Source organism: Pezoporus flaviventris, unplaced genomic scaffold (assembly GCF_033815535.1).
Source record: "Pezoporus flaviventris isolate CSIRO_AGI_PZ_B2104156 unplaced genomic scaffold, CSIRO_AGI_Pfla_v1 ptg000113l, whole genome shotgun sequence".
NCBI lineage: Eukaryota > Metazoa > Chordata > Aves > Psittaciformes > Psittacidae > Pezoporus > Pezoporus flaviventris.
The window spans coordinates 2128394-2148109 of record NW_026892661.1 but is presented as its reverse complement, the minus strand read 5'-3'; the positions used below and the strand labels follow the sequence as shown (position 1 = coordinate 2148109).

Genomic DNA, 19716 nt, shown 5'->3' with positions numbered 1-19716 from the left:
AACATGTATGGATTATAGCCAAGATTTTAATTGCCAGTTCACTAGGTGATTAAAAAACTTATCAAAAGGAGGTCTAAAAACTCACCCTGTGTGTATTTGCTGAAAGGTTCTGGCCTGCTGTAAAATTTAATAAACAAGATTGTCCAGAAATTGTCCAATTCTGCACTTCACTCCCTGCTACACTGTTTGAGTGACTAGCCTGCAGGACTCATGCTAGTGGCTTAACACTTCAAAAGGCAAAAATAATTGCTGTTTATGTCCTTGATTCAGGCTGCATCAGAAGCGACTCTTTCTCCAGAAGCAGTCCCAGCTGCAGGCCTATTTTAACCAGATGCAAATAGCTGAGAGCTCATACCCAAGGTCAAGTCAACTGCCACTTTCATGCCAGGAGGAGCAGCAGCAGCAGTCAACCCAGTTCAGCTTGCAGCAGCCTCTGAGCCCCGTGATGGAGCCCTCCTCGGAACAAATGCAATATGACCCTTTCCTCAGTCAATACCAGAAAGTACAGCTGGATCCACTGCCATCATCCCCAATCACCAGCTCATCACGGTTGTCGTCACCAGTTCAGGTGCAGCAGCCACCACAGTCCTTACCCTATTCGTATCAGACTTGTGAATTGCCTGTTGTCACCTCTTCTGAGCCAGACTACCCAGACCAGTGCCAGTATTCCATGGACCCAGCACAACAGAGCAGTGTAGCATTGCCCGACAGCCAGAGCAGCTCTGCATCTCATGAGTCCCAGTCAAACTATGATGCATTAGCCCTATCGGAATTGCCTGGACTCTTTGATTGTGAAATGATGGAGACTGTAGATCCCCAGCACAGTGGCTATGTCCTGGTGAATTAATACCATGGGGTAACTAACATGAGTGGAAGACAGGACAAATGGAGAAGCATGTGAATTTTTTGGGTTTTTTTTTTTTTTTGGTTTTACCCCAAAATTCATGGTAATTTTCCAACCCTTGAATTAACAGGGGAACTAAAAATCCACCTGACTGGAAAACAAAAGCAGGAGGTGGCAAGAAGTGTTTGGCCACTGGCCCCTCTGGCTGATGGCAGGGGCTAGAGAACAGATAGTGCAGTTTCATCCCCCAAAGAACTAGTTTGCATAGGAGGAGGTAAAAAAGGTGAATTTTAGAGCCCCTTATGATTCTATGACATTCACTTGGAGAAATGAGAATGAGTGCACATTGTACTTCTTGGCAATAAAAAGCAATAGTTTTCATTGAAATTCAGGGTAGATTTGGGTCTGCACTGATGGCAACTGTAGTATTCTTGAAACAGTAGCGTGAGGTGGAATTAAAGGAGAGTTGCACTTCGGCATCCAACTGATGGTTAAGCTACTGATCTGGAACTACTCGATGGTAAGTCTCCAAGATCACCAGGCATCTCAGGCAGCCTCCACTTCCTCCTGCTAGCAAGTAAACAGTATTTTCCAAGCCTGCCAAGGAACTCTTAATTGCCCACTAAGGGAAGCTTCTGGATCTCTGCTAAGTGACATGTTGACTTTGTCAAAAGATACCTGGAACTGACACAGGGCACCACAGTGGTTTGTAGAGACCTCTGGGTAGGGAACAGAATACTGAAGTATAAAGGATTAGCTTAACAGGGAGATAGAAGGTAAGAAGTACCCTGACAAAAATCAAGAGCTCCAGCCAATGACATTTAAAACAAAAACAAAAATATCCACCTGGGTGGCTTTTGAAATCAACCCATTTTGCAGGCAGGCCTTTGTGGAAGGCTCTGTCTTGGAGAAGTTCTGATCACTGGAAAGGATCCATCTGTCCTTCGGTTGCATTTTAAAAGCAAGCAAACAAACTGTATTTTGAATTAGCGGTATGTGTTACTGGTGGTTTATTGAGCTTTGTATATTTGGACAATTATTTAGGGGTTTAGAATTTAAGGATAAAAACAATGAGCTTAAAAAAACAACCCTGTGAAGTGATAGTGCTGTGCCTTTTTCAGTTCTTTATCAGCCTATATGCTTTTTTCTGAAGAAAGTAGACAATGCCCCATTTATATCCTTGCTTTAGCCAAAGTCCCTTCAGAGCACACATTCCACCATGTGGAATGTGTTTAACTTTCTTAGTGTTTTGATTGCTCATGTATATATAACATTGAAAGTATTGCAGCAATATTTAGCATCACGAACTGTTGATGTATCAACCATTTCAAGAAATACTCGACAAGCAGTTGTGTCTTCAGAACTTTCAGTCCTGAAATGTAAGTCACAGGAGGAGCATAGATTAGGAATCTGCAGAAAGTTTAGATCTCTAATTTGAGTTTTATCTGTAGCCTTTAATTATTGTGGGACATTACAGGACTATAGACAAACAAGGCTGACAGCTGGACAGTTCAGCCCTTTTCTAAGCAAACATTAAGCACAATTGCAGATTCATTAAAGCACAAAGAATGGCAGAGAAACTGTGCTGATCGTGTAGGAAACATCCCTGTTTGCTGGAAAGTTTGGTGAGCTAAGATCTTTGATACTACAAATGAGAGCGTAGCAAGGTGGATAATCAGCCAGCATTTACAGCAATAAGACTGCATTTAAAAGTGGAACAGTAGGATTTAGTCACTGCATTGTAGGCTGTGTGAAGGAAGGGTTTAACAACTGACAGAAGCACCGGGCTTCATATATACTACAATTAGAGAGGCAATTCCTGTTGCTAGGTAGCCTGCTCTGGTATCGGTCCAGTTGTGCAGCTGGACTCAATCTGTAAGTGCTCAGCTTCTACCTCTGATATCACAGTGATTCTCAAGGCATCAGCAAAAGAGAATTTAAAGAACAGGGTTATACACTACTTCTGCAATGCAAGATAAAGAGGGCAAGAAAGCTTTACTTTAAATAGCCAAGATAAAAAAGGTTTTTGTTGTGTGGTTTCCCTTCTAAAGGAAACTTCTCTGACACAGCTATCCCACAGAAATCCCTATGACACCTTAAGTGACTAACAAAGGGAAGGGAAACAGCTTGACAAATACTGCAGCATAACAGACCAGGCATTTCACTACTGCAAAAAGAGGCAACAAAGAGTCCTGTCCTTTCATTCCTCCTTCCCTACCCACAGCATAATAAACACTTTCTGGAATTTTAATATCAGACCAACCACTCAAGGAGCTATATGGAGAGAACTGCTAACAGGACACACAACACCTATGGAGTCAGGCCCAGTTTTGCTCCAGGAGCCGGATTACTGCCATAACTGTAACCTCTTCCTTCCCCATCCAACTCCAGGACACTGAACATTTCAGTACTCAAATATAAAAATAATACTATTAGTGAGTTCTGTGATTCATTTATCAGGATGTGCCAATTAGTCTAAGCTCATTTGAGCTTTGCAGTGCTGGTAAGGGGAAAGCTACAGTATTTCTTTAATACAGTTTAGCCTGACTCTTCCCCTCAACCAAAAGCATATTTAACATTTCATGTAATTTCCTTCAAGCCAATTAGACTAAAAGGCTTCTAATAGAGCAGCGTATCCATTGGGCACCACTTTGTACTACTCTGAAGTGGCTTTTTTGTTCAAATCTGTTACATCTAACATTAGAGAACTGTGTACACTACTGTTAAAGTAATTACTAGCTTTATTATCTTGTATTACAGACTCCTTTGAAGAGACTTTGGTGTGATGTATATGGGGTAAAAATTTCATATGGAGAAAAGTGCAATATGTGTGTGTGTGGTACGTTCTTTAATGTATTTTTTTAAGGAGTTAGAGGGTTTAGTCTCGGCTTTGGGAAAAATGCACTAGTTTTGTGAGCTCCAGTTTGGCAAGTTCATCTGTAGTATTTACATGCACCTGAGATCCTGGACTCTGTAAAGCAGTTACAGTGTATTAATACAAAATAAAGAATATGTGCATTTCATTTTTAAATATGTAGTGAGCTAAAGCAGCCCCTACCCCTCCTCTGTTCTTAGCAGCCTCTATGTAGTATATTGAGGCTATTTTGTCTCTGGGGCACCAAGGTACAAATGGCAAAAAAAGAAAATTAATGTCCACTGCAAAGACTGGATTTTCTAGACTGAAGTTTGCTTCCTCCCATTTTGACGTACTTGGGGTAGTTGATACCACTCATTTCTGAAGGCACATGTGAATGGATAAAGCATTCTAATAGCTTCAACAACACTAACAAAAATCATAACTGCCTGCTATGCCAGGGAATGACAAAACACTTCAGGAGCTCGTCTCCAGCACAGGCAAGGTCATCTGTCAGTCTTGAAGACAGACCAAAGAATCATGGGTCACTGCAGTCTTCTGTAGAGACTGGAAAACTTTGTGCCACAAGATTTTTAAAGCATTTTCCACCTTCGTTAATAGCTGATTCCTTCAAAATTACTTCAGATTAAAAAAAAAATCTGGCAAAACTGGAAAAATTTTTTTTTCTGTAGAATCAGAAATGATTAGCCTTGGTTTCTGCTCTCCCCCTTCTCTGCTCAGATAGCAAGTTTGAACTGAACCCTCCTGAGATGCAAAGCCCCACTCCCAAGAATAGAATAAGATACAGATATTGATGAATTGCATCCTGATAAGTGCTTACAACCTTTTACCCTGATGTGGGATGTAATAGGCTTATTTTGCCTTTGCTCTTAGAAGAGAGGCTTCTTTCCTCTAGGACTGTAAGCAACACAGCAGTGAAAAACTCATCTTGCTGTGTTGCTTGAAGCACTACAGCACTCCTGTCCTATTGAGGGTGAATGTCAGAATCGTTTAGACCTAAAAGATCATCAACTCTACCTGATAGCCTAGCACTGCCAAGTCCACCACTCAACCATGTCCCTAAGTGGACCATGTCTGCTCTGGTAATTTAGGTAGAAAGCTTGCATTCAGAGAGAGAACAGGCAATTCCAGAAGAGGCTCTGTGGAGAAGCAAAATGCCATGCTGTTCACAGGGGGAGCATCATCAGAGACCAGAAGGCTGCTAACACAGGGAAACAGTTAAAGTTCTTTCATAGGGTTGCAACAATAGTTACATGGCACAAAAGCTCATGATGCAAGCGTGTATGTGAAAAACCTCTCGATAGCTCTTTCCTCAGTATCACTAGCACCATTCCTGTGGCCCTCAGCCAGGTTGAGTAAAAATGAGCATAGTACCCAGGAGATTCACCTATACTGAAACTGCAATAGCATTTGTGTAGCAACCTCAGCTACGACTTGGACATGAGCAGCTGCAGCCCAGCAGTTTGTGTGACACACTGGGACACAAAACACTTTGCAACAGAGTTAGCAGCTTGGTTTGTAACAGTACTGACCGACTGACTGATCATCTTCCACTTTTCCATGAATCAGAAGTACCAAGAAGCCTTTGGACTATGCACCCGGACAGGACACCGGTAACACTGTGCCTTAACTCTACACCAAGCTTGACACGTTCAACAGATCCCTTACGGCTGCTTTCCCACATACCCTGCTCCTCTGCTGACTCCTAAAACTCCCATGTTGGGCAATGATCCAAGCGAGGGGTGAAGCGCAGTGTGTGCCTGCGTGCCCCGCTTCAGCAGAGACGTCAGCCAGAGATCACAGCATGACTCAAGCTGCACAGAGGCAGGGACTGTTAGTCACTCCTTCCCCAACAGCACCACAAACAGGCTACATAGGGACAGGAAAAAAAGAACTTTCCCATATAGACATAGCCGTTCACTGCTAGCGGTCAGCAGAACCAGAGAAGGTCACACATTGAGGGGTTGCCTCAACTAACCTTAAAAGCTGCCCGGAAGAGACCCCCCCTCCCCATCCCCCAGTCCCAAAATGCAAAGGCTAAATCCTCCTTATTCCAGTGGAGACAGGATAAAGCCCTCCCCCTCACTGAGATAAATTCTGACTTACAGACTAGGTCAGAGCCTTTAAATCCCTTGCAGAGTTGCAGAACACAGCATTTCCCTGCTGGGCCTCAGGCCAGCAGAGCTTTCCTTTTCACTGTTATCTGGCTGACTGTGCTCATTTAAGTCCCTGGCAGATGGGTCAGCAGCAAAGCTGTCACAGGAACACAATACACATGAGGTAGCATCCAACCATCACCACAGTTTATGCATGGGGTGAAAGCAGACTGCATACACATCTCTTCTGCTGATTAGGCTTTTACAATCTGAGCGTAGCTTTAAAACTGCGTCTGCATTTGGTGCATAGCATCTGTACGAGTCTGTTCACCTTGCACCAGAGTCAAGGAAGACATAAGAAAGAAACTGGAGTAGGACAATCAGCAGGGAGGTAAAAAACATGTAGGGAGGAAGGAAGGGGAAAAAAAAAAGAGAACAATGAGATTCAATTTGAAAGCTTCACCAATCAAGGGAAACACTCTCTCTCAGTGGGGATTGATATGCCTTTTAATGGCAACTGCAAAGCAAGGAATGTTTCTGCTTCCACTGCTTTAAGGTGATGATTGCAAAGCACCTGGACTATTGCTTACACCTCAAGATACAGAGAATAACACAGCGACACTAAGGTTTCAGAGTCTAAAGAAATATACTCTGTGTGGACCAAACATTATATTCACCAGGTGTGGACAGGTTATTCTGATTCTCAGTGGCTGAAAATTAGTAGAACAAATAGTAATTATAACAGAGCATGGACATCCAGACAGACTAAGAGATTTTAGGTTAATCTGCGTGCAAAATCCAAATATAGAGTGGAAACTGAAACCAGGAAAGACATGTGTAGCTCACAATATGTTCTAATTTAAAAGGCTCCTAATGAAAAGTCACACTTACAGTTTCAGCAACAGAGAAAACCATTTAGTGCCAATAACTTACTATCCACAAGCTGACACCAAAGAGGAAAACAGCGTATTATATTAGAAAATCACCCAATACTACAAAGGATGACCAGTTAATCCTAGGGCCTCACAGAGTAAGTGGTGGGGGCCAGAAGGGGGTAAATATTAAGAAACTGAACCTTTTCAGCTCCTAAAGGGGTCAAAAGGCATATCCAAAACCCGACCATCACCACCAATCTAAGAACAACCAGAGACACAAGCAGGATATCCTAGGGCACCATCCCTCTCCTCAGCATCATGGTAAGGAGTCCCATACAGACCACATGGATACATACACATCACAGCAACGTGCTCATCAACATGTGGGTACAAGGGTGTAAGCAACTCAAGCCGGGTTTGTTTTAAAATACACTATTCTTCCCCTCCTATAAGAACCCACACTGTGGTTTGCTATATTGCCACATTATTAACCACAACCGTTTCTAAACAAAGTGTGGGATCTTCCCTCTCCCACCAGCCAGACTGCAGGAGTATGAAATAGGAACCTTCGTTAACCTCCCACCCAGCCTTACAAAGCTACAGACATACAAGGGGCAGTTCAGTACATGGCTCAGAGTGACTTCTTTCAAAAACTGCCTGCAAACCCAGGCAGACAGCTCTGCTCTGCTCCTGTTACACTCAGCTCACATCAAAGCAGCTTTTTCTAACCCAAACTGCTGAAGCCATACTTTTTAATCAAAGCTGAGACTGAAGCACCCAATAGCAGCACCAAACGATAATACCAGGATGGCCAAAACACTCTGACCAAGCACAACCTACTGCTAAAACGAAAATGAAATTATGATGAGACACATCAATTTCTCTTTGCCCCTCTACAAGCAGCGATATCAGTAAAAGGCTACTCAGGGAAAGGAGACTTGTACATCTGATCTTTGCACTTCATTTCAAAAGTCCTATCTGTCCATTTTTCTAGGGCTCTCCAGCAAGGATTCTATACAATATTCCTAGTGGGACGGCTCCATTTCCCATAGAGCTGTCACTCAGTGCTAGGAAAGAGTTTAAATATGGTGGTTTCAGAAGAGACCTCTTTGCTCAAAAAGGTACTTAAATGTGGTAATTTTCTGCAAGGAAAATGCTATAATATGGTTTTACATAAGTCCCTGCTGAACTGACTTATCAGCAAATAAAGGCTACAGTGTTTTAATAAGAATCCATGCGGTGTTGGTTTGCGGAATAGAAGCAAAATGGGTTGCACACGGAAAGCTAATAGGACATTTTCTTAGCTGAGAATTATATGCTGAGTTCTGGAAAGGTTAGGCACATTTAGGGAGTTCATAAGCTCTCTGCAGCTCGTCTCCTGCAGGCTGCTATAGTGAGAGAAGTCAAGAGCATGCAGCTGCTGACGTCAATAGGGTAAATAATACCATGTACTGAAGTCACCTGGGTATGCATTACCCTTTTCCACAGAGCCTGCTGAGCACACTGTGCTGCAAAGAGGTCTGGGAAGCCCAGGTATCGGCTTGCATGGAAAATGTTACATCAGATGGAGTAAGTATTCTCCAGGACCACCACCCCCAGCAAGAAATAAATACATTTTGCTTCTCAGGGGTATCTGTTTCTTTGAAAGCACAGTATTACAGCACCATTGCTAAGTTAATGTACCAGGAGACAGGTACAGTAATACATGGATGCCAAAAAGCAAAACCTCTCAGAAAGGCAACCTTTCCCTGTTCCAGGACAGCCTGTTCTGTTTACAATTAACAGCTCTACATCTTAGTCACTTGGAGAGGCCACTTCACTGCTGGTCTCAGGAATCAGATGCTTAAACACCTACAAAGCCATTAGAGCTCCTTCTTACAGCTCTGCAAGACCTGGGGTCCTTTCCTTCCACAAGCCAGTATACAGAGTCTGATCTGCATGAGGGATTCACAACTAAAGGGAACTGCACAGCAGTGTTGACCAGCAAATACTGTCAGAATGTCAAAGCACAGCACCCAGGAAATGGTAGGTACAGGAACAGCAGTGCTTAGGCAAGTAACTCTGTAAGTACCTATAAAGGCAGAATCCTGCACCTCCATCACTCCCCCAAAAACCCCCAAACACTGGCAAAGCTGGAAAATTGAGTGCTCAAACCCCAGCCACTAGGCCACACTGTTTCTCCAGCAAGCTGGGTCTGCTGCCTTCAGAGCAGGCAGAAGGGGAGCTAAACCCAGTGGTCGTGCCTGTCAGAGTTCAGGCATGCACTCCCACCCCAGGTTCCCAGCCTTGCAGACTGTAAGCTCTGAGGCTGCCTGGGGTGAAGAGGGGCACAACTGGAACCACTCCTGCAGAAAACCCAGCTATAACCTCCTTCCCTGGATATACTTGCTATGAGCAAAAGCAGGAGGACATTATTAATGCAGCAAATTAGCAGTTGAGTCTTGTTAGCGCTGCTCACGTCACTGCAGCTGCATTAAAGGCTGTTAGAGGGACATAAATTATTCACACTAATCAGAGCCCTGACAGCAAGATGTGGGGGCACAGCCAGGGCACTAGCTGCAGCCTCCTGCTTGCAGTACCTTGTCATGACTGGAGGCCAGCTGGTCTCCTTTCTTGACAAGCCTTTCCTCGGAGCTGTTGCCATGTCAACACATCTGTCTAGGCCATCCTACTTGTCAAAAGTTTAAGGTAATTTAGCACAGAAAGCCAAGGAAGGTTCTGAAGTGCTTTAACCCTTTTTGTGCTCTGAGAAAGCTATTCCCCAGGAAGATGGCTGGAGTGGTGGCAAGACAGAGATTATTTGCAGAGCTGCTGATGGAAATAGAAATAACAGAAATAGCCAAATTTCACTGGCCAAGAGATAAAAAAAAACAAACACCCCCCCAAACCAACCAACAAACACAAAAAACACAAAACACACCAACAAAATCACCATCAGAAAAGCTCACACAACCTCCTTCAAAGGAACCACAAAGATAGTCTAGCTCCCTGAGCAAGCATTTCTTGAGCACCAACAAGCCCTGATAACTCCTTTCAGACCTGCTCAGATGACATGATCTGATCAAGATAAATCCACACATAAACACAGCAAGAGCAAGAAAACAAGGGTTCATAAGCAGCTCATACGTGTATTACCCCTGACTCAGAACTAGAGGCTGAGTGAGAAGTACAAAGTGCAAGAAATACCCATGCATTTTTGCTTTATTTTAAACATGTTGCCTAGAGCCCTGGCACAACCGACCCAGATTTTTGTCATTCCCTGGGGTATTCCTCCCAGAATATGAGTCTTTACAAGGGCTGATTTTTATATCAACAGTTCCTAGAAGCCACAATGGCTTTTTTTTTTTTCCCTTCTCCGAAACAATTAATTGTAAACTGCCTAAAAATAAAGCCTGGAAAACCTCAAGAGGGGAAAGCAACGTCAGCTGCTGGCAGCTTTATTACAGCCCTCTTTGTACAGTGTGCCCTCCATTGCTCCTAGCTGGGTCGCAGGGGGATGGGGAAAACATACGTTTCAGGCCAAGAGACCTCCTATAGTCACTGAGCAGCTCAGAGATGTTCAGTTATAAAGCAACTAAGAAAACAGCTGCACATTTCACCTAGTAACAAAGATTATCTGTACTTAGCAGTTAGTTTTCCACCCTCACCTCTGAGATCAAGTCAACTACATAAACAAAGGCATCCTACTTAACAGAGAGCAGTGGCTATTGGTATATAGGCATAGGTTTTTCAGGAACCATCTCCTAGGAAAGACTAGAAGCCACGCAGGGCAGGGATTCTACAGTCTGTACAGGACCTAACACAGACATGCTACACGCAGGATACAGAAACTCAGCATCAGGTTGTGGTTATAGGGAGCCACTGGTGCTGTGGAACCACTATCCTTTTTGCCAAGCATAGCCACATCTCACACAGCACGTGCTCTGTACAGACTGAGAACAAACTGCTCCCTGCAGCCAGAGGTGCGGCTCTCACTGTCCTGCCACAGTACCAGCCTTCAATCCTATCAGGCAATGACTTGCTTCTATCACCAAAACACCCTTCTTTTTGGAGCTCTCAGACACCCTTCAGCTGCCCTCCCCAGCCCCTTTCCAGCCAGCCAGTGAGCTTCCCCCTCGCAGTACACCTCCACCCCACAATCAAATCCCCTTTACTCCTCCAGTCTTACCTCCATGCCGCCAGCTATCAGCAAGCCCATGCAGCAATCACTACACACTCTACCTACATCCCACTCCACCAGGGAGATGGTTCTGGAATGCTCACAGGTAATGGCAATCAGAGCTTGTTAGCAGCAGCCAGGCAGGCACAAATGCTCCAGCTGCACAGAATTAAGGTTGACGACTGTGCTGTCCATCTGCCTGGTGCCACACTTTGCAGGCTGTGCATGGTCTGGTGCTTGCATGCCTGCTCCAATCTACACATCCTAGCGGTGCTCTTGGTGCAAAAGCCACTGGGGTGAGGCTGATGTGATCCAAGCATCAATTTTAGCAAACAGAAAGGAGAGCTCCAGGAAGACAATGCAACACATAAAAAGCTCTTTTTTACTACCAAACACCTTGGTCTGTGGAAAACATCTTCAGTGTGATGTTGGCACCTAGGGTTTGATTCATAAAACAGAAAAAAAGTCAGTATGTTGCTCTTACAGGCACTGTCCCTCTGCAATGGCCTTCCCATAACCCACAAACACCCCACCGGTTTGCACAATCGTGCAGAACACACTCCTCTAGCTCTCTAGAAACATAGCATTTTTTTTCTGGACTGAAGGCAGCATGTGAGGGGTTATGGGGTGTATCTAAACAGAAAGAAAAATGGCCAAAAAATTTCCTAAGAGGAAAGGCAGCTGACAGCCACTAGCATCTGACCTCCTGAAGCAATAGGTAGTTTAAGCACTCAGGGTATTTGGAGCAAGGATCAGCTGCTGCATTCTGTTTTCAGCCCTTCTCCCTGTTTTTGAAGCAGGTCTCAGTCATAAGGCAGGCTAAGCTAAAAAGTTTGCTGGGGGGGATCTGTTCTGTCACAGGGGATTTTGGAGACAGTCCAGTCTTTATTGTGTCTTTACTGTGGCTCAGTAAACCAAGGGCAAGAACAAGAGAACTGAAGCAAAATGAGCACAGGGGTGTTTGCAGCTTCCACTGTGTAAGGTAGCTGTCTCAGACACAGGCAGAGTCACATAGGAGGGGTTCGGGTAAATATTTCCCTTCTTGCACACCATAGGTTGTGGGACGCAAGAGCAGTTTTCTGAGGTGCCTTTCATACAAAACCAAAGAACTTCCATGAAGAATGTGAAATCCCACCAAAATCAAAGCATTTTCAGGCCTTGCGGCCACTCTCCTTTGGAAGAACCTCAGACATGGTTTCTCCCTGCCCTCGCTATTGGTCTCCTTCCTTCTCTATTGCTGCCTTCTCTGCTTAGGTAAAGCTGCTTGCATAGGGGGCTTGTCTTTCAAAGCAGGTAGAAATCCTGGAAGACCCATGATAAAATCCATAGATAAAGTTATTTTTACGTTTAATTGCAAAATCCATCCTACCCATCACGTGAAATGAGCAATATAACAGGGTGGGAAGATCTTGAGCTCTTCCCTCCATCTAGAGGTAAGAGAACAAGCAACTTAGCACTCACCACATTAAAGATTTTCTGCACTTACTAACCAGATTATTAACTGATGTCCTCTACCCATCACTTCACCCTTACTGTCTTGCTCCACTTTGGAACACAACATTTCAGACCAGTCTGCCATTACACACAGCACCTACTTTCAAGAGTATGTCCTAGACGCTATGAGCAAAGAGACTCTAAGACAACCTTTTGTGTCCACGCTGCCCTGTTATGAGGTCATCCTGCCTTTCTGTTTGGGAAGACACTTAATGTACTCACAGAAAGAAACCATCATGAAAGCCAGGCACTTCTCAGCACGCTAACTAGGCTCCAGCCACTGAGATCATACATTGAGACCAATAGTGGTCTGGACAGCATTTTATTCCCTAGACACTGCTGCAATTAAACAGAGGAGCTGTCCCCTCCCCAAGAATATCAGTCAAGTTCTACAGAATTATAGAGAAACTTCATCATCTATAATTAAATATTAATAAATATTATAATAGAGTGTTTAATTATAGCATCTATACATACTTAAATCCACTATTATTTATATCTGCTCATAATTGCTCATTAATCACACAGCAAGTCAACCTAGCATCACCTGAAAAATTCCTTAAGCTTTGTAAATTACCATCGGTCAAAAGAATGTAACTATCCAAAAGTTTGCCTTCAAGAAAAACATGCCATGGCATTTCTTCAGTTATTACCTAACACTATACACCCACAAGAGCTGAAGAAGCCATTTCCATCCAACCAAGCTAATCTGCACCATGTTGCCAGGGAAGCTGGAGGGAAGCAGGCATTGGAGACTTCATTTTCTAGCTTGTGAAACTGTTCCCAGCGCTGTGGTGTACAAGCTCTCTGGAATAAAGCAGTCAAAGCAACACAAGTTGTGCAAGAGGAGAACTGTGTACTCCACAGCTGCACAAACAAGGCCTATTCCACTTTGCCCGACAGCTGCTGCAAATGGTCCTCATCATGTTCTTAGAATTCAGCCTAATTGGGGCTTTCATACTCTGATAGGTTTAGGGCAACATATTCCCAGTTGTGCTATTGAAAGACAACAACAACCTGTCTTTGGGGCTGGATGAGTTTTAATCCCCTTCCCTGCAAAGGTATAAACAGTACCTGAAAAGGTTCCATGATTTTCCACACAGTTTTTAGGTACCAGCAAGTCAATACCATTTTGACAAATTATTTCTGCTTTCACAGTTCTGAGGCAGGCCCAGCACAGAGCAGTTACCCCACACAGACACAGAACTAAGGCAGAGTTGTGCTAAGCTCACTCTCTGAGGCCAGAGACTGCAGCTGTATGAAGGACAAGGAGCTTTACTGGTTAGCACAACACTGGACAGGTTTTTTGACCAGGGAGGCAGAAACATCTCTGCTCAAGCTTTCATACTCTATCACAAGGAAGAATGCCATCGCTACAGTACATCCAGACAGATGGTAGGTGATGGTGTGGGCTTACACTCACAAGCAGTACCACAGAAGGAAAGCTGTATTTTCAACTCGAGACCTGAGTAAGCTTAGTGCCTTTAATCACAAGCTAGGGGCTTGTATCTAGCCATCAACACAAACATAATGCACACGAGTGAGATACGCTTTCCAGAACCGTCCAGACCAGGCTCTTCCACTCTCACAAAAACTCTTTCCAGTCTTTTCTACCTGGACTTTTAAACAAAGATAAACCAGATAATTACCCCAGTGGTTTTAAATCTCAAGAGAGACAAGCACTTGGAAGCAGACTCACTCAGCGAGGAGTTGCAAAGTATGAGGGACCAGTGGGGGGTATTTTCTTTTGGCTTCAGTTCCAAGGGCATAAAGATAGATTTCACTTGGCTAAGCTGCAGAATACAATTAAGGACCATGCTGCCTTCCCCTACTAGTGGAGAGGGAAAGTTTCTTCCTGGAGCCAAATAATTTAGACAAACTAAATAATTTGCACAGTGAAGATCTTCAAGCTTCTTGTTAGTGAAACCAGAAAGGCAGCAGCAACTACTCTGAAAGGCAGGGCAGCAAATGTAATTCCTCTCTCAAAAAAAATGCTTGGTAATTATAGGAAATTGCAGTAATAAGGAAATTAAGTGTCACAATAACTGAAAATAAAAAAGAGCAGGCTGCTAGACCAAGGACTTGCAGTGAAAAAGCTCCAACTAATGCTACACACAAGCTATACTGAAGTGGTACACACACACAAAAATCCATTAAGACAAGGCTTGGCCAAGATGTCTATCAGGACTCCCCAAAAAGCTATTGCTAAGGAGCATCCTTGTTACCTTTACACAGCAAGTAATGCAAGTGTGGACTGTCATCACCAGAGCCCAACTTAGCATGGTTTACAGTACACATGCAAATGGCTTGATGGCATAGAAAAACGCAGCTAGAAATGACTCCTCCAGTTCATGCACTGAGCTGGCTATTACAGAACTACCCTAACCACTCTGTCTCAGCAAACTACAGGTGTAAAACTTTGCTAACTTGATAAAAGTTTCCTATGTGGGAGCTGGCTTACATCCCAGCTTCAGAAACACAGTATCAGAGTGGAAATCCCTCTGCACTGATCTACTCAGACAGGTTCAAAGGAGTTTTTCTTAATTTAGGGCATCTCGCTTCCCTCTCCACACTAGGAAGAATCATGGTTATCTGGAAGTCCAAATACTCCTTCCATTTCTGTAAGGGAACTTTAACACACAAGCAGCTTTAATAAATGTCATTTAAAAACATGTGTACCCTGGGGTTTTGAAGAGTATCCTGTCAAGATCAGGCCAGTGTGGGAGAATCATGGATTTGTGCACAGAGCTTTAGGCTGACATTTACTGTTGTACATCGTTTTGATGCCATGTATCCTTACATGTAACAAATACAAAATCATGTCAAGACTATGATCAAAACCATGCTAAACTCTATGGGGGAAGGGGAGATGGAAGAGGTGTGCCAGCTTCATTTCTATCAGTCTAAGGTGGAACTAATTTTGAACTCAGCAAAAAGGCCTAAGGGACAGGCTACCCACACTCCAGCATCACTGTACTGAAGGTCTGATGAGACAGGGCTTTTCTGATGCCTCTGACATTCTCACCAGGGTAAATAGTATACCACTTTTTATTATGTGTTCTGTCGTGGTTTCAGGGAGCTGCTGAGGAACACTAGGGTTGCAGCCCAGGCACACAGTGATGGAGGACAAAAAGGCAGACAGCAAACTGGGGAGGTGGGAATTGCCAAAACCAGACCTGGAATGCCTTTGTGCTGGTAACACAGAACATAAATAAACTCCACTGAAGTCAACAGGAGTTTTCTCATGAACTTCAGTGGAAGCAAGATTTCACCTTGGGATTGAACAAATGATCCTGTGGCTTTCTCTTCCCAAACTCCAGCCTTTCTTGAAGCAGATGGGCTGAAACATACTCCACACTCAGAACAGAAAATGAAAACATGACCTGGCAATCACTGGAAGGCTCCCACAACCTTGTCTTTTATGAACGCCCACATGTCATTGCTACACAAACAAGAGCTGCCAGTGTGGGAGACTTTGGGGCAATATTCCAGCAAGACAGGAGAAACAAATACCAAAACAAGAGAGCAACAGCATTTTAACAGCTTGCTTGGAAGAATAAATATTGACTGGTTAACTGGAAAAAGCCAGCTCATTCTCCTTTTAGTGAGGGCAGTTCTGGCACAGAAGAGGAGCCCTCCCAAGTTAGCAAGCACACTGGGCTTACAAAAAACTTCAAGGAAGCGTCTTAGCAAATATTTCTGGAAGGTGGTACTAAACAACTGGTCTGCACAATGGCTCTGTTCATGTACAAAGAAATCCCAGAGCCTGCCTGCAGCCTCTAGAGAGTAACCTAAAAACGTACAAGGAATTCACATACCACCACTAAGGGTAAACAGGCCTGGGGAGTGTGCACACCTCCTTGTCCCAGTGGAGGAGGATGGCCATGGAGTTAGAACAGACTGCCAGAAACTCCAGTGCTCCAGAAGAGGAAACTAAACCCAGCTCCTGCTGGGGAGATACTGGACACTGGTCTGCCCTCTTTTGTCAGAGTCCTTTCTACAGGTTGAACAACTCAGCTTTTGCCTGCACCAGCTTTCCTTAGCAGAATTTGCTCTCCAAACACCATCAGCATTTCAGTCAGCTGATCGAGAACTCACCAGAGCTATTTAGGGCATGAAGACCAAGCACAAAAGCACATCAACAATTTTCATCACCCCACTGTTAGATAAAAGTCCACAGGAATGCATCTGTGAACTCATGAGTAAAAAGCACTAAAATTCATGGACTGTCTCATGCACAGTCCTTTATCAGTGCAATCTGAGTGCCCTGTGTGGTGACTGCCCGACAGCCAAAGTTAAAAGAAGGCTTTTGGGGGTTGTAACACAGCTCTAATCATCTGACTCTCACACACATCACAGCCATTCTCATAATGAAAGCTCAGATACACACACTGCTATTCTTGTAAATCATTAATGCAGCAGGCATTCTGGACCATAACTGACATTTAAGAGGTAGTTCCATTAACCCTGAGTCTGTTGGCAAGCACCTGTAATCTTTTCTTTCCCTGTGTTTAGGAGAAAATACCTCCCTGCCTGAATACCATGGAATATATGCTGTGGCCAAAATTCCATAGAGTTTTTATGATGTAAGAAAAAATAAAAGAACTCCTACAGTTAGCAGTTCTGCCTTGTTCTCCACATTGTCACAAAAAATAGAAATCATACCACCCATTTCTTCTCTGCCTATGTTACTATTATTCCCTCTCATCTGTCTGTGGTCAAAAAGTGAATGAGGATTACATCTATTCCTTCACAGCAACTCTCATCCCCAGGCCTGCTATTGCTGGGAAAGACAAGTACAGCCTTGGATTCTGCACCAGCTCCACATGAGGATGACTATTTATTTTGGACAGACAGTAATATATTTGTTACAAATTCTATAAGGTAGAGGAAATAACTGAAATAATTTCCTAATTGAAAGGAAGCAGTTAATTGTCAGTTTTCCTTACAGACATGGATTATCTGTCAATAGGTGTCAACTCTACAGAAAATGAGATCCAAAAATAATCCCAATTAGGCAGGAAAGTCTTCTGGGTTGCTTTTTGAAAGGGAGGGGCCTTGCTCTGCCAGAAGGCCCTGGTTCAAAAGGGTGCATCCCTGAGCAAGGGAGAATGGAAACTCTCGGCATGGTGGGGTGGCATCAAGTTTCCTCGCTCCCTACCTGTTCAGCACCTCCATCTTCCCACCCTGCCTGGTGTACTATCAATATTGCATAGCTTTAAATGCCTGCAGAAATCTGGAAAGCACACAGAGGACTCTCCCACAGCCAGGCAGCAGCCCAACTTGCACAGGAATTCAACATGAACAGGAATTCAACATGCACACACACATACAGTCAAAACTTTCCTACTGACAGCAGGATTTCAGGCAGGGCATACCGCTCTCACTAAGATAGGCAACCAGGAAGCTGAGACATCCGCAGCCCTCTTGTCTCACGCATGCCAGGAGCAGACGTGGTTCAGGCTGCCCCACACAACAGGCAGCACAGTGCTTACTTACCTTGACCAAGGCCAGAGATGCATTCCTGTGATAGACTAGGAGACTTGCATACCTGTCTGTACTCATGCCAAGCAACTGAAAGAGACAGAGCAGCAGCACACGGAGGTGGGAGAGTCAGGGCAATCTGCTGGGTAGAGCCAGCATGGGGAGAAGACTGCTATTTCATAAGGATGGGAAAGCTAACAAACTTGAATGAGACAGCAGTCCTGTTAGGTCAGACATATTCACATGTTACAAGACAGCCAGTGCAGTCCAGAGGCATGCTGCAAAGCTTTTTAAAATCAGCATTTCCACTGATTTCTGGAGGTCTTTAAATCTGTCCCTCCTCAAACAGGGCAGAGAAATGAAACGTTGTCATCCCTGTTTCAAGAAGCTTTGGGGCTTTCTCACAGGGGAGCGTTGGAGCTGAGTAGGGAACTCGACCCTGCACTTCTGCTTTAGCCACCAAAGCAACTGGTTTGCGTTATCTACATGGCAAGTGCTCTCCCAGTTGCTTATTGTTTTCCTGTCCCGCTCCAAAATAGTTCACGTTTGCTACCCTGCTGATATTGAAGTGAATGTCTTATTAGCACAGCTAGAACTTGGGAGGCTGGAAGAGCTCAGGTGGAAAGAAGCAACAACAGCACGGGCAGGCAAATCCTGGAGACGCAGAGATTCCGTTTTCTTGCCAGCTTCCCTAGTGAAGAGCCAGAGAGAAAATAATGGATATTTATAAGCAAACCTGTCTCTAAGGCAGCAGTTTCCAAAGTCTAATAATAGGGTTTGGACTTTTTTATTGTGTGATTCAGACAGCACTGCATAAAGCTGCTGAAAAGCTCCTGCTTGTCCCCAGAGCATATTCCTGAGAAGTCGTGAGTTAAAGGAGGATCCAAGTCCAGCTGCAGTGGGCTCAAGCCAGCAGGGTACCAGCAGGTTCTGTCTCTTCAGAGATGCAGTGAGAGCCAGCAGAGATGCTGGAGCAGAAGTATAAAAGCCTCTTCCCATGAAAAGCCAAGCACCCACTCCTTGTCTAAAGAACAAGCTAAGAAGCCAAGTAGCCTAGTAACAGCAGTTCTTCCTTTGGCCCATGGGATTCTCACACCTGCACCAGCACTAAGCAGAGTCCAGGAATCCACAGCGCAACGCACTGTGAAATGCAGGCAAGGACTGCACCTGCCTCAAGTATTTTGCAGCAGTAGAAAGAATGTCAGGGATGAGGAAAGCTACCTGTCCCTAAAATAAGGTGACAAGCCCAGTCGGTGTATCGCTGCTACTATGCCTTGACCACTGAGCTGGTCTCAAACCAGACCTAGTAGCAGGGACACTGCTTATAAATTCACCACAAAACCCACATCCAGTGGCCCTGTTTTTGTTTCCTGCTGACTCAGATACAACATGTTGAAATTGCAGCTTCCCCAGCCAAGTAGGAGGGGAAGATTAAAAATGGGAAAGGTCAAAACAGCCTCCCCTTTGTATGAGGAAGAAAACAGGGCTGGGCTCTGCAGCACAGGGCAGCACCTGGACAGCATGTTCTGAGGCAGAATAATTGCGGGGATCAGCTCTCCACCCTGCTGTTCACTAGCTAGCCAGTCTTTCCAACCAGGCCACTTCAAGACAAGACAGAAGAAACTTCTGAGAGGACATCTCTTTGTCTTCTCCAGGTAGGAGTATTTACAACAGTGTCATGTGGATTATTAGAAACTAGAGAAGGCCAGAGCAGCCTTCTCTGTTGTAGGTGGAACACAGAGAAGCTTGCCTTTTTCTAGAAACAGCTGTTTGAAGCATGATGTTTTGTCAATCATATTTAAACACGTACCCAGTCATTCACCTCCCAAGCACGATTCATGGAGTTACAAGTGAGTGACAGTATTGCACAGGACCCAACTTCCTCGTTC

General features: G+C 44.3%; 2 protein-coding genes across 2 annotated transcripts in view; one reads left to right on the top strand and one right to left on the bottom strand.

Annotated features, from left to right (window-relative positions):
* The window catches only part of SIK2 (salt inducible kinase 2), a 45757-nt gene extending 41882 nt beyond the window's left edge, over positions 1 to 3875 (top strand). The window contains exon 15 of the mRNA XM_061477986.1: positions 271 to 3875. Within this exon, the coding sequence (XP_061333970.1) occupies positions 271 to 847 (577 nt within the window). The 3' untranslated portion in view covers positions 848 to 3875. The remainder of the gene's footprint in view (positions 1 to 270) is intronic.
* Positions 1 to 19716, bottom strand: part of ALG9 (ALG9 alpha-1,2-mannosyltransferase) — a 77473-nt gene that overhangs the window by 25025 nt on the left and 32732 nt on the right. The gene's annotated exons all lie outside the window — the stretch shown is intronic.